The 11,133-nt window shown below is 29.8% G+C and overlaps 1 protein-coding gene across 1 annotated transcript in view; it reads left to right on the top strand.

Annotated features, from left to right (window-relative positions):
* LOC108692501 (low-density lipoprotein receptor-related protein 2) overlaps positions 1–7,453 on the top strand; it is a 78,184-nt gene extending 70,731 nt beyond the window's left edge. The window contains exons 24-29 of the mRNA XM_018200783.1: positions 966–1,203; positions 2,779–3,033; positions 3,917–4,423; positions 5,553–6,531; positions 6,607–6,706; positions 6,849–7,453. Of these exons, the coding sequence (XP_018056272.1) occupies positions 966–1,203; positions 2,779–3,033; positions 3,917–4,423; positions 5,553–6,531; positions 6,607–6,706; positions 6,849–7,124 (2,355 nt within the window). The 3' untranslated portion in view covers positions 7,125–7,453. The remainder of the gene's footprint in view (positions 1–965; positions 1,204–2,778; positions 3,034–3,916; positions 4,424–5,552; positions 6,532–6,606; positions 6,707–6,848) is intronic.
* Positions 7,454–11,133: the final 3,680 nt, after the last annotated feature.

Below are 11,133 nucleotides of genomic sequence, written 5' to 3'. Positions count from 1 at the left end.
CATACAGTGAGAGCAAAAAATATTCATACAAGGAAATTTTTTATAAAAAAAGTTTCATTTGTAAAAAATAAACATTAACTAGCAATTTTATACAATGAATACATTATGTTCTTACATTAACAAACGAGCTTCGCATAAATTCTTGATTTTTTAGAAGCTAAATTTCTCGATTACAAATATTTTTTGAGCATCCAAACAATACAATTTTTAATTTTCGTTTATTTTTCAGATTCTATAATTAATACACATCTTTTTGGTATATATTTAAAAAAATTAATTTTAAAAAACAATCTATTTTATTCTTTATAAATAAATTGTTAATTACACAGCAAGAAATAAGTGTCAATTAAATATCGAATCGACGTCAAATTGATGTTAAAATCATCAATATTGATTTAACATCAATTCGATGACTCATTTCTTGCTGGAGAATATTTATTTTTTAAAAATAAAGTTTTTTTAAAAATTATTATCTCTGTATAATACTTTTTGCACTGTATATCTTTTATCAAATTGAATTATTATACATTGAAAGTAATGTGAATAAAATTTTTGAAATATTGAAAAATCAATTAATTCCTTGGCGAAAATAAAAATCCGAGCGTAAATTGAATATAAAATATTGAATATAAAAGGAGAGTAAGTGAAGCGTAAATAAAACTTCTAGGAAGTAAAAATTAGAACAATAAAACATTTTTATTCCAATTTTCGCCCTTTACAAGCTTCGTTTACGCTTTTATTTTTATTTTTGCCAGGGTTAAACGGAGAGACTCTTGCATAACGCATAACACATAATGCATAAGAAATTGAATCAATCGAAGTCCTTCATTTCCTTCCTTTTAATGAAATAAAAAATTCTGATTGATGGAATTTTATGTTTTATGCAAGAGTCTGTGCTCCCCGCTTTATATATTTTGTAGATCAGAGATTATTAAGATAAAAATTTTATATGTAAATTTGCGCAGCATGATAGTTTCCGATGCGCCAGCGGTCATTGCATCGCGTCATATCTTCATTGTGACGGAGCGCGAGACTGTCGCGATATGAGTGATGAGATCAACTGCACACCGAGATATCCCGGAGGAAGATACTGCCCGCAATCGCGATTCCAATGTAACAATAATCTTTGCGTTTCGTTAAATGACATCTGCGATGGCACCGACGACTGTGGTGACAATTCCGATGAAAATACTACCATGTGTGGTGAGTTTATTATCGCACCCTGATGAGAATATTTTTCATATAACTTTTTCTGAACTTTTATATAATTTTATAATTTTTCAAAATTTTTGTATATTTTTTTAATCTTTAAAAAATTTTTCTTTTTGAAACGAATTGGAACACTTTTCAGAAATACTGTAAAAGTCCACATCTTTTCTAGAATAAAGTGATCAGATTTTCGAAATGAAAAAACAGGATACGAGTGAAGTGAGAATTGTAAAAATGCTTATCGATTAATCGATTTTTGATATGAGAACCAGAAAGAATCAAACGATTTTATAAGGGAATTTTCTACAACCGTAGCAAATAGTTTCATTTATTGCGATATGATAAATAATATTGATATAAATTATTATTATAATAAACTATATATTAGACAAGTAGTAAAAAAAAACAAATAGTAAAAGATATATATTCCATTTAATATAATGTTATAATCAATAATGTCCTAAATGTCGTGATGAGAGTACGACGATTGTAAGATTTCTAAATCTTTCTCTACTTTGTATTGTTTGTGGGGCATTTTGGCATCATATTTATCTGATATTTGCCTCCAAAGTCTAACATTTCTTAAAAGCAAATTGTGAAATGCTCTTTCTAATTATCGTATTCGATTTATTGATTCGACTTCCAGTCAATGATCTGTCCTGTTTAGCTGCAAGAGAAAAGCTAAACTGTACAAGAAAGCTAAAAAAAACAGACTGTTAACTCGGAGTCGAGTCAACAGTAAATTAAATAAGCTATAAGAGCTCTTTAAATAGTCCAAACTAATAGTTCCAAAATACAACCAATCAAAGACAGATGGTGCGAAATTCAAACATCGCATTTTTCTAGACATTTTGTTTATCAATTTAAAAAAACGGGACAAACCAATTAAAAATGTGATGTGTGTCACTCTATTCTAAAATCCTTTATACTTATATATACTTACTTATGTAAATTCTAAAATATTTTAAGATTTCTCATTCTATAATTTCTTTTTGAAGTAAACTTATGAAAATTGTAAAAATTTAAGATATTTTTTCAGAAATCTTTATAAATTTCAGCCAAATATGATAAATTCTCAAAAATATCATGTGATCTTTGGTGAAAATTTTTTTCATAACTTTTATAAAAATTAGAACATTTTTTAGAAATACTCAGAAGTATTCGGAAAATTCATATTTTTTCTTAAAATTTTTCATATATGTGAATTCTGAAATATTCTAAGATTTCTCATCCTATAATTTAAAAAAAAAATATTTTTAACTTTTTTAGATTTTATAACTACTTGCATCAAAAATTATATTTAGAACAAAAAAATCTTAGAAATCTAAGGATATTTCATTAACATGAAAAAAATCTGAAAAAAGATGTAGACTTTCTGAATATTTCTGAAAAGTGTTCCAATTCGTATAAAAATGTGAGAAAATTATAAAATTATATAGAAATTATGAAAAATTATATAAAAAATTCTGAGCAAATTTTTCACCAGAGATATTATGAGACTGTTTTTGGATGATATTGCTTAATTGTTTTACAATGAGAGTAACATAATATTGTTGTGTCTTTACGTAGCAAACTTCCAGTGTGATACACATAGACGGTTTCAATGTGCCAACCATAAGTGTATCGCCAGATATCAGCTGTGCGACGGAATCGACAACTGCGGCGACGGTTCCGACGAGAACAACATGACGATGTGTGTGAAACAAACTCGTCCGTGCGATCCAATCACGGAATATACCTGCGCAAACAAGAAATGTATCGATCATCTGAAACTCTGCGATCTCGCAGACGACTGCGGGGATCTATCGGACGAATTGGGATGTCGTAAGTTTTATTCTCATCCAGGATTAGGAATGTTTTATAAAAATAATGCATAACCGTTACCGTTACTTTTTGTAAAATGTTACTCGTTATTAATTTCAAAAAATAACACATTACTGTTACTTACAATAGAAAATAAAGATTGGTTACTTTTTTATAATGTTAAAGTAAGATGTTGGATTTTAAAATTACATTAGTTAGTAATCAATATTAATTGTAAAATGTATTTATAATATTAATTAATAAAATCAACATTAAAACTTAAAATTCTAAGCAATCTCTATATAACAATATTTTTTTCTTTATATTAAACTTATATTTATATTTAACAAATCTTCGATATAATTCTTTACATTAATATTATTATTTTTTAATATATATTTATTTTTAGGAAATTAGACTGTAATTTACAAATGCAAATTTTATTAAAAATTGTTATTAAATATTTTTTTAATCATTAACATCGTTATTAAGAGAGTATTCCAATATTCACTAAAATTAAAAATTTATAATTCACATTCCATTCTACAAATTTTCATTAGCAGTAATTTCATTGTCAGTAACTATCGAAATATAGCCTAAGAAATAAAATATAAAATATTTTTTCATATTTAAATTTCTGTTATAAAATTTTTCTAGTTAATTACAAATAATATGATCTATTGAATAATTATAAAGCTAATAATAAGAGATCATTGTAATGATAAAAATAACAGCTGAATTCGTACCATTACTATAAAAGTGTAATGATTTTATCGTTACATATAGAAAAAAGTAATATTATTGCCGAAAAAAAGTAAAAGTTATATCCCAATCCTGTTTTCATCTTCTTCGCTTCACCCATTCTACAGTCGGAAATCATCAAATACCTATATTATGTTTTCAGATCACAGTCATCACTGTTCGGACAATGATCGCGGCAGTTGCGCACACGTATGTCACAATCTCAGTGACGGTGGCTATATTTGCGCCTGCTATTCCGGTTACATAATCTCGCAGGATAATCGGAAGCACTGTGTGGACATTGACGAGTGCCAAACCGGTAACCATCAATGTTCTCATATCTGCACAAACTTGAATGGCACATATACCTGCTCTTGCCGACACGGTTTCCAATTGTCGGATAGACACAGTGGTGTGTGTCGCGCTGAAGATGATAATGTTATCGTGCTGTTTGCCAACGGACCCGAACTCCGAGCGTACGATCTGCGCACTAGAGAAGAGATGGACGTAGTAGACAATGAGAAAAGAGTGCAGGCCATTGATTTTGATCCCAGGACAGAATATGTTTTCTGGATTGATTCGTATGACAATACTATTAAACGGTCTTACATGGTGAACGCCAAAGAAGGCGAAGCGAAGATTGGACACGCACAGGATCTTAATATGAAGAGTACATATTATTTAATTCTAAAATTTATTAGTTATGTTTTTTATTGAAAAAAATGTTCTTAATTTTTTAATCCTTTAATTTTTTATCCGAGATTTAAATTTTTTTTAACATTGTTGATATTAAACGAAAGACTCTTATTATGAGATACCGAGTTTATTTTGAGTAAATGCTAGAAGTCTATAGGCAGAATTTAAAAAAATAATAGGTCATTTTGAAGGAAATTTAATAAGATAACGTCATATAAAATTTAATTCAAATTCCATTTTTTTTTTAATTAAAGAAATGTAAAAAGTGAGCAAATCGCAAAGTAAAAAAATTGTGCTCCTGATATGAAATGCCCCGAGAAATCGATAGTAAAACGTAAAGTATATCCGTATTGTAATTAAAAAACTTTATGTTTAATGTTTCTAATACAAACACAGCCAGCGTGCGCAAAAAGTAAGTATGTAATTGTACTCAGAACTCGTCTTCAGGTAGTTGGAAGCATCGCAGAAATAGGCACTTGACATTCATTTCAATTGTCTTTTTTATTATTGTACAATAACATTTATACTTTAGCAACGATTTTCGCTATAACATAGGAGCATGGGTTATTTCATATTAGAAATACCCTGGATATCTCATACTATGATTTCCTTATTTTTTGCAATCATCAAATTTAACTTCCTAATTCAACATATCCCGTATTTTTCTATTACCTACGATCTCTCTCTACTCTATCATTACATGAAGAATTTATTTATTATTTATAAATTTTATTTATTTATTAAATAATAAACTAGGTTTAAAGATTCATCTCAATGAAATTTGAAGACATTCAAATTCTAAAATTCTTGTTTTACAATTACAGGCATGATCAAATAATGAATTTTCTATTATTGTTTTCAAAAACAATAAATTCATGGTGGAACCAATAGATAGCGTTTATTAGTTTAATAGAAACGCTGCTATTTCATATTAAGGAGGCTTTCCTCTAAGTTTTAAGTCATTGAAATTTCAAATCTCTAAATTCTTGAATTGATGTAGAATAATCTTTAAATATTTCTTATCTAATCACATAAATATTTTTTATCTATTTATAAAATAATCTTCACGCAGTATATTTCACTAATAATATTAATTTTTATAGCTGATTCCAGGCCAACAAGTTTAGCAGTGGATTGGATCTCCGGTAATTTGTACTGGAGCGAAATCGATCAATCAGGGACTACTCCTCGTGGTCAAATTATGGTAGCTAAATCGGATGGCAGATACCGCCGTAGCTTAATTACAACGAATCTCGAACAACCAACAGCAGTGGTCGTAGATCCCGAGCGAGGGGAAGTTGTGTGGGCCGATTCAGGTAATCAACCAAAGATTGAGATAGCCTGGATGGACGGAGCTAGACGCAAATCACTCGTGACAGAACGGATTGCGAGTCCTTCATCGCTCACCATCGACTATGCCATGGAGCATACACTTTATTGGTCCGATAGCAAGTTAGACACCATCGAAGCGATCAGTTTGGCTGGTACCAACAGAAGAATCGTTTTGAAAGGCAGATTACTCAAGAATCCAATAGCGCTAGATGTTTTTGAAAACAATCTTTATTGGACCACTAAGCAAACAGGTGAACTTATCCGACAGGATAAATTTGGCAGAGGAGTTCCGCATACTATCATCAAAAATCTTCCTAGACCTGGAGGCGTCAGAGTCTATCATCAGCAAAGATACAACACCAGTTTGAGAGATCCATGTCATAACGATCAGTGCACTCATTTGTGTGTAACAATTCCTGGTGGCCACCGTTGTCTCTGTTCAGATAACGTTGGCCCTTTTCAACTTTTGATGAGAGGCAATGATAACGAGAGGCATTGCGATGCCACAAATGAGAGACCTCTGCCGGCGCCCAGGATATGTCGCTGTCAAAATGGTGGACGGTGTCAAGAACTGGATGATAAACTAGCGTGTAACTGTCGCGAAGAATTTCATGGCGAATTCTGTGAAATGGCGGCGATCGCCGCTCGAGCAGGTGGATCTACCGCTGCTATAGTTATTCCCATAGTCATATGCCTACTGGTATTGTTTGCTGCTGCCGCAATCTTCATGGTTCTCAAGAAGCGACCATTGTAAGTAAGATAATTACAAAATTTTACAATACTACAAAATAAAACTCCTTTATTGAATTTAATTACTGTTTATAGTGGCAAACCTGGTGGTCTTGGTAGTCTTACAGGAGCTCAGAGTGTTTCCTTTCGTCAAGGTAGTAATGTAGAATTTGGTGCAGAAGCTCATGAAAGAATGGTAAGTTCTTTACTTACGTCGATTTTAAAGTATCATCTTACAATTAGATAAATCATGTATCAATACGATAAATTATATATGTAAGTTTTTCTGTTACTGTGTCTATGCTTGTCCTATTTATCATCATATGTCATGTTTAAAGGAACCTCTTGATGTGGAGTACAATTTGAATGACGTTACTAATAAAAACCGAGACTTCAGTAATCCAATGTACGATGCGGTGAATATGGAGAGCGGTGCCACGAATGGCACGGGCACCGGTAATTTGTTTGAAGTACCGGCAGAAATGAAGCCTTCCAGTATACAGCACAAAGAGCCCCCGCAGCTGCATTTAAAGAGAAGAGAACTAGATCCGACGCCCATCGATTCGGGGAAGGATACTCAACAACTGGTCGAAGAGGACAAGTCCGAGTGCTAGGATTATAATTTCTATCTAGGAATTCCTTCAGATCTGTTGTGCCTCGAACTTGAAATGCAGGGTGGAGTTTCACGAGTCTGCAAAGAAATATATGAAAGGACATAAACATAAATTAATTTACCAGTTTTACGTAAACACAGTGCGGATCACTACGCAATTGCTCGTGTACGTTATTTATTAAGCTATTCACCGAGATGTTTTTAGCATATGTGGCGATTAATTCAACGTTTTGTCTTATCCAGTGAAATCCGCGGATATGAGATTATCGAGATCTTTCTGAAAGAAAGATTTCTAAAAAGAAAAATATATCAGAATTATAAATTGTTATAGAGAACAAAAGAATTTTTTTGGATAAACGAGTTTATAAAACCTCAACGATAAATTTCTTAATTAGATTTTTAAATTTGGAAATCTTTATATTTTATATTCTTTTTCTCTCTTTTTAATATTGAATGGAAAAAAATTTTGAATATCGCCCCTGAATATTTTTGACAAAAGAATATTTTTATTTAGTAGTAATAAGTCAACTTTGCATATTCTTGCATCTAAGAATACTTCGACATGTTTAGGTTTTTATTTTTTGCCTTCTCAGACTTATGAGAATCTGTAATCATAGATTCTTATAATAAATCTCTAGATCCTTCCAGCCAGGAATTGTGAACTGGCTTTAGGATCTTGAAATTTCGATGAGTATAGTATGGCCGCCAGACGACAACGGTCGCGAGATAAATCGATGATATCGATTTCACAAGGGAGAATAGGACAAAAGCGAATTGCAATAGGCACAATCGTGTCATTTTTTACTAGATGTGTGATTTTTAAGTCTTGTAAATATAATTGCCAACAAAGTATAATGTTCATGTTATCCATGTACCATAAAAGACGCAACACATCCTTTTTTCTCAAGGTTGTTATTTAAAGTGTAACGATAACGACGAGACACTTCCAATAGCTAGGATGTGTATGTATATGTGTGTGTATGCGTGCATGTGCGCGTAGTGCTCAAATTGATACACTCAATTCATAAATAATTCTTTTAAACATTTGCCATATCTCTGTTTTTTAAACATTTTATAATCTTTACAATTTATATTATAATAATAAGATAAAATTATACAAAAGAAATATATATTATTATTTTATTAAAAAATTCATATCCACACAAAACATTTGAAAACGGAATAAAATTTATAAAATTTCGATCATTAGTAACTTAAGCATGTCTCGTTTAATTATTTTTAATGTACAGTTTGAGCACTTAGTGTACACGTGAAATTTATTTTCAACTACAATATAGCAGGATCAAATTTGATTTTGAGAAAAATAGAGATACAAAGCTCCAAAATATTGACCAATATCTTGATATTTAACTTAATTCAATTCTCGTTATGTTTTTTTCCTTTATGTATTATAAAATAAAGCAATGAGAGAGAGAGAGAGAGAGAGAGAGAGAGAGAGAGAGAGAGAGAGAGAGAGAGAGGAGGAAGTCTATTAATATTTCTATAACAACCAATGACTGAAAGTTCTCAATGGATAATATTCTCGGAATTAAAAATGATCCTTCTAATTAAACTACAGTAGTTAATGATGCACGTACGTTCATTCAAAAAGCTGTATTCTTGTGCGAAGTATTTTTGTAAGGCGTGGCGTTATATAGTTTTTGTATTGAGAAAATGGCCTTTTCCTTATTATGGCGAATAAAGGCGTGCAGGCTCGAGGAGACAGATGTTTCATATATGAGCGTTATTAATGTTATTTTTGTGAATGTTATTACAGAGCACATCGATTTTACGACAGAAAGAAACTTCTCTTGCGCGGCGAACATTATACTTTTGAAATATTCGCCCAGCCAACATCATTGTACATTTTACTAGATTATATAAAGTCGTATCTTCCTGCAAAAGATTGCTGAATTAAAAGAAATCGACAGCAATTCATTTTATAAAATAACTTCCTAAGCTTCGAAATCAGAGTAAACTATTTCAATAATTTTGTGTATCTTCTTTAGCTCTCTCTATCTTTTATTCTTTCTATTCGTTAATAGTTAGATTGTTTTACGTTTCGTAGTAATTTACTCTCTTTAATAATAATGGCAAAAAACAATCGAAATTAAAATAATCTCTATACATATATTTTATTATAGGATAGGGTGGGATTACTTTGTCAATTTCAACTTTAAAGTAATATGAAGATTTTCAAAAAAGTGTCTCACATACTGAATTACATTTCAAACGTAACTATAATTTATTATTCAACATAATATAACTTCTTGTAAATAATATAATGGAGAAAAACAAACATTTAAACTAATGCAAAATTTACGAAATTAGGAGTTGTTCCGCTCATTAAGGAGAATTTTCAAAAAAACGAATAAAATATGAAGAAGAAAATAATTCATTCGTATATAAAAAATTATAACTTAATTGATATAAAGGTTTCTTTGAAATGACCATGAAAATGACAATATATTTTACAACCTTTAATTATCTTTAATTACCTTTAATTACCTTTAATTATCAAAAATTTCAATCATGGTAGCGAAAAATTTCCCTTTGCTATGACGCGTGCTTATATTACTCAAATACTATTGCTTCTTAAAAACGCAAACATATAACTTTTAAATGTTAAATATGTGCTATTTTAAAACATTATATTATTGCTGATAGGAATAATTCTATGAACGAAAAACTCTACCCTATCCTATCTGTTTATATTAAATATTTTTCTAATTTTTATATTATTTAGATTTTATAAATGAAATAATTAAATAATTACTGATTTTGTTGAAAAAGAATTGAAAGATATTTAAGCTAATCCCAGCAAATAAGAAACATTCCAAAACATTTTAGCAACAAGAAAAATTCCAAAACATTCCTTGCAGCAACGTTTCAAAACGTTACTGAAATGTGTCTTGCTTAGTAGGATTGCTAATAACAATTATATGACATTCAACTTTTAATCAGATGATTAATGTAAATCGAACGTCAATTAATTCCTTTTAATGCACACATTTTTTGCAGATAGTCAGTAGGCGTAATTCTTCTTCCGCGCAAACTATAATAATTACAGTATAATATCCTTGTATTGTTATAATAATTCGCTCAATAATGCAATTTTCAAATCTTATAAGAAAAATAAATTCATAAAATTTTTAGATTTTTTTTCATTTCGTAATATTATAATTTCAAAATAAGACTTTGTCTTTTTTAAATAATTCTGTAAATGTTAGATAGTTTAAACACATATAAATTCCGAAGACGGAACGTTCTTGCAAGTTAATCAATTATATATAATACAAGGATTGTAATTTTATACCTCGATAAAGAGGATGAGAGATTAATGCAAACACGTTGTACATATATGTTTCGTAAGAACTAAAGGAAGAAAATTATTAATACTGACCTATCCTCCGTACAGATTATTATACATAAAAGAGTATATAAATAAATAAATAAATATATATTTTTTGTTGCAATCGACTTTGACCTGGGCAGGACTCCAGAATGTCCTAATATTATCACGATCAATATTTTGTGTATTCTTTTATCAAGTTGACAAAATAACAATTGTTAATATATTGTGCAAAAATATCAAATAGATACCGTCCAAGAATAAACTGTAAAGTTGATAATCCAATTTTTCTTATGCTTATGCTATCTCAAAGGCACATGATGTGTTGCATCCTTTATGTCCGATTATGCAAATTATATTTTTTTACGAGCACAATATATCAGTTCCTTTATATGATTTTTATTCCACCAATATCTTCCTTCGATTAATAATTTTAATTATAATTTTATGTATTTTATTCAATTATATTAATATTATTATTTAAATTGATTTCATTTCCGATCAATTGTGATTTAATTATTATATTTATAATAAAAAATTTAGATTGTAACGTTTTCTATATTGACATAACATCGATTGTTCGTTCTGTCATTTTTGTTCTTGAAATTTTAATTCTTTAAACTTTAATACGAGGAACTATAGACTAATTTTATACAAT

The sequence above is a fragment of the Atta colombica genome, unplaced genomic scaffold, assembly GCF_001594045.1.
Source record: "Atta colombica isolate Treedump-2 unplaced genomic scaffold, Acol1.0 scaffold73, whole genome shotgun sequence".
Classification (NCBI taxonomy): Eukaryota; Metazoa; Arthropoda; class Insecta; order Hymenoptera; family Formicidae; genus Atta; species Atta colombica.
This window is presented reverse-complemented; position numbering and strand designations above follow the sequence as displayed.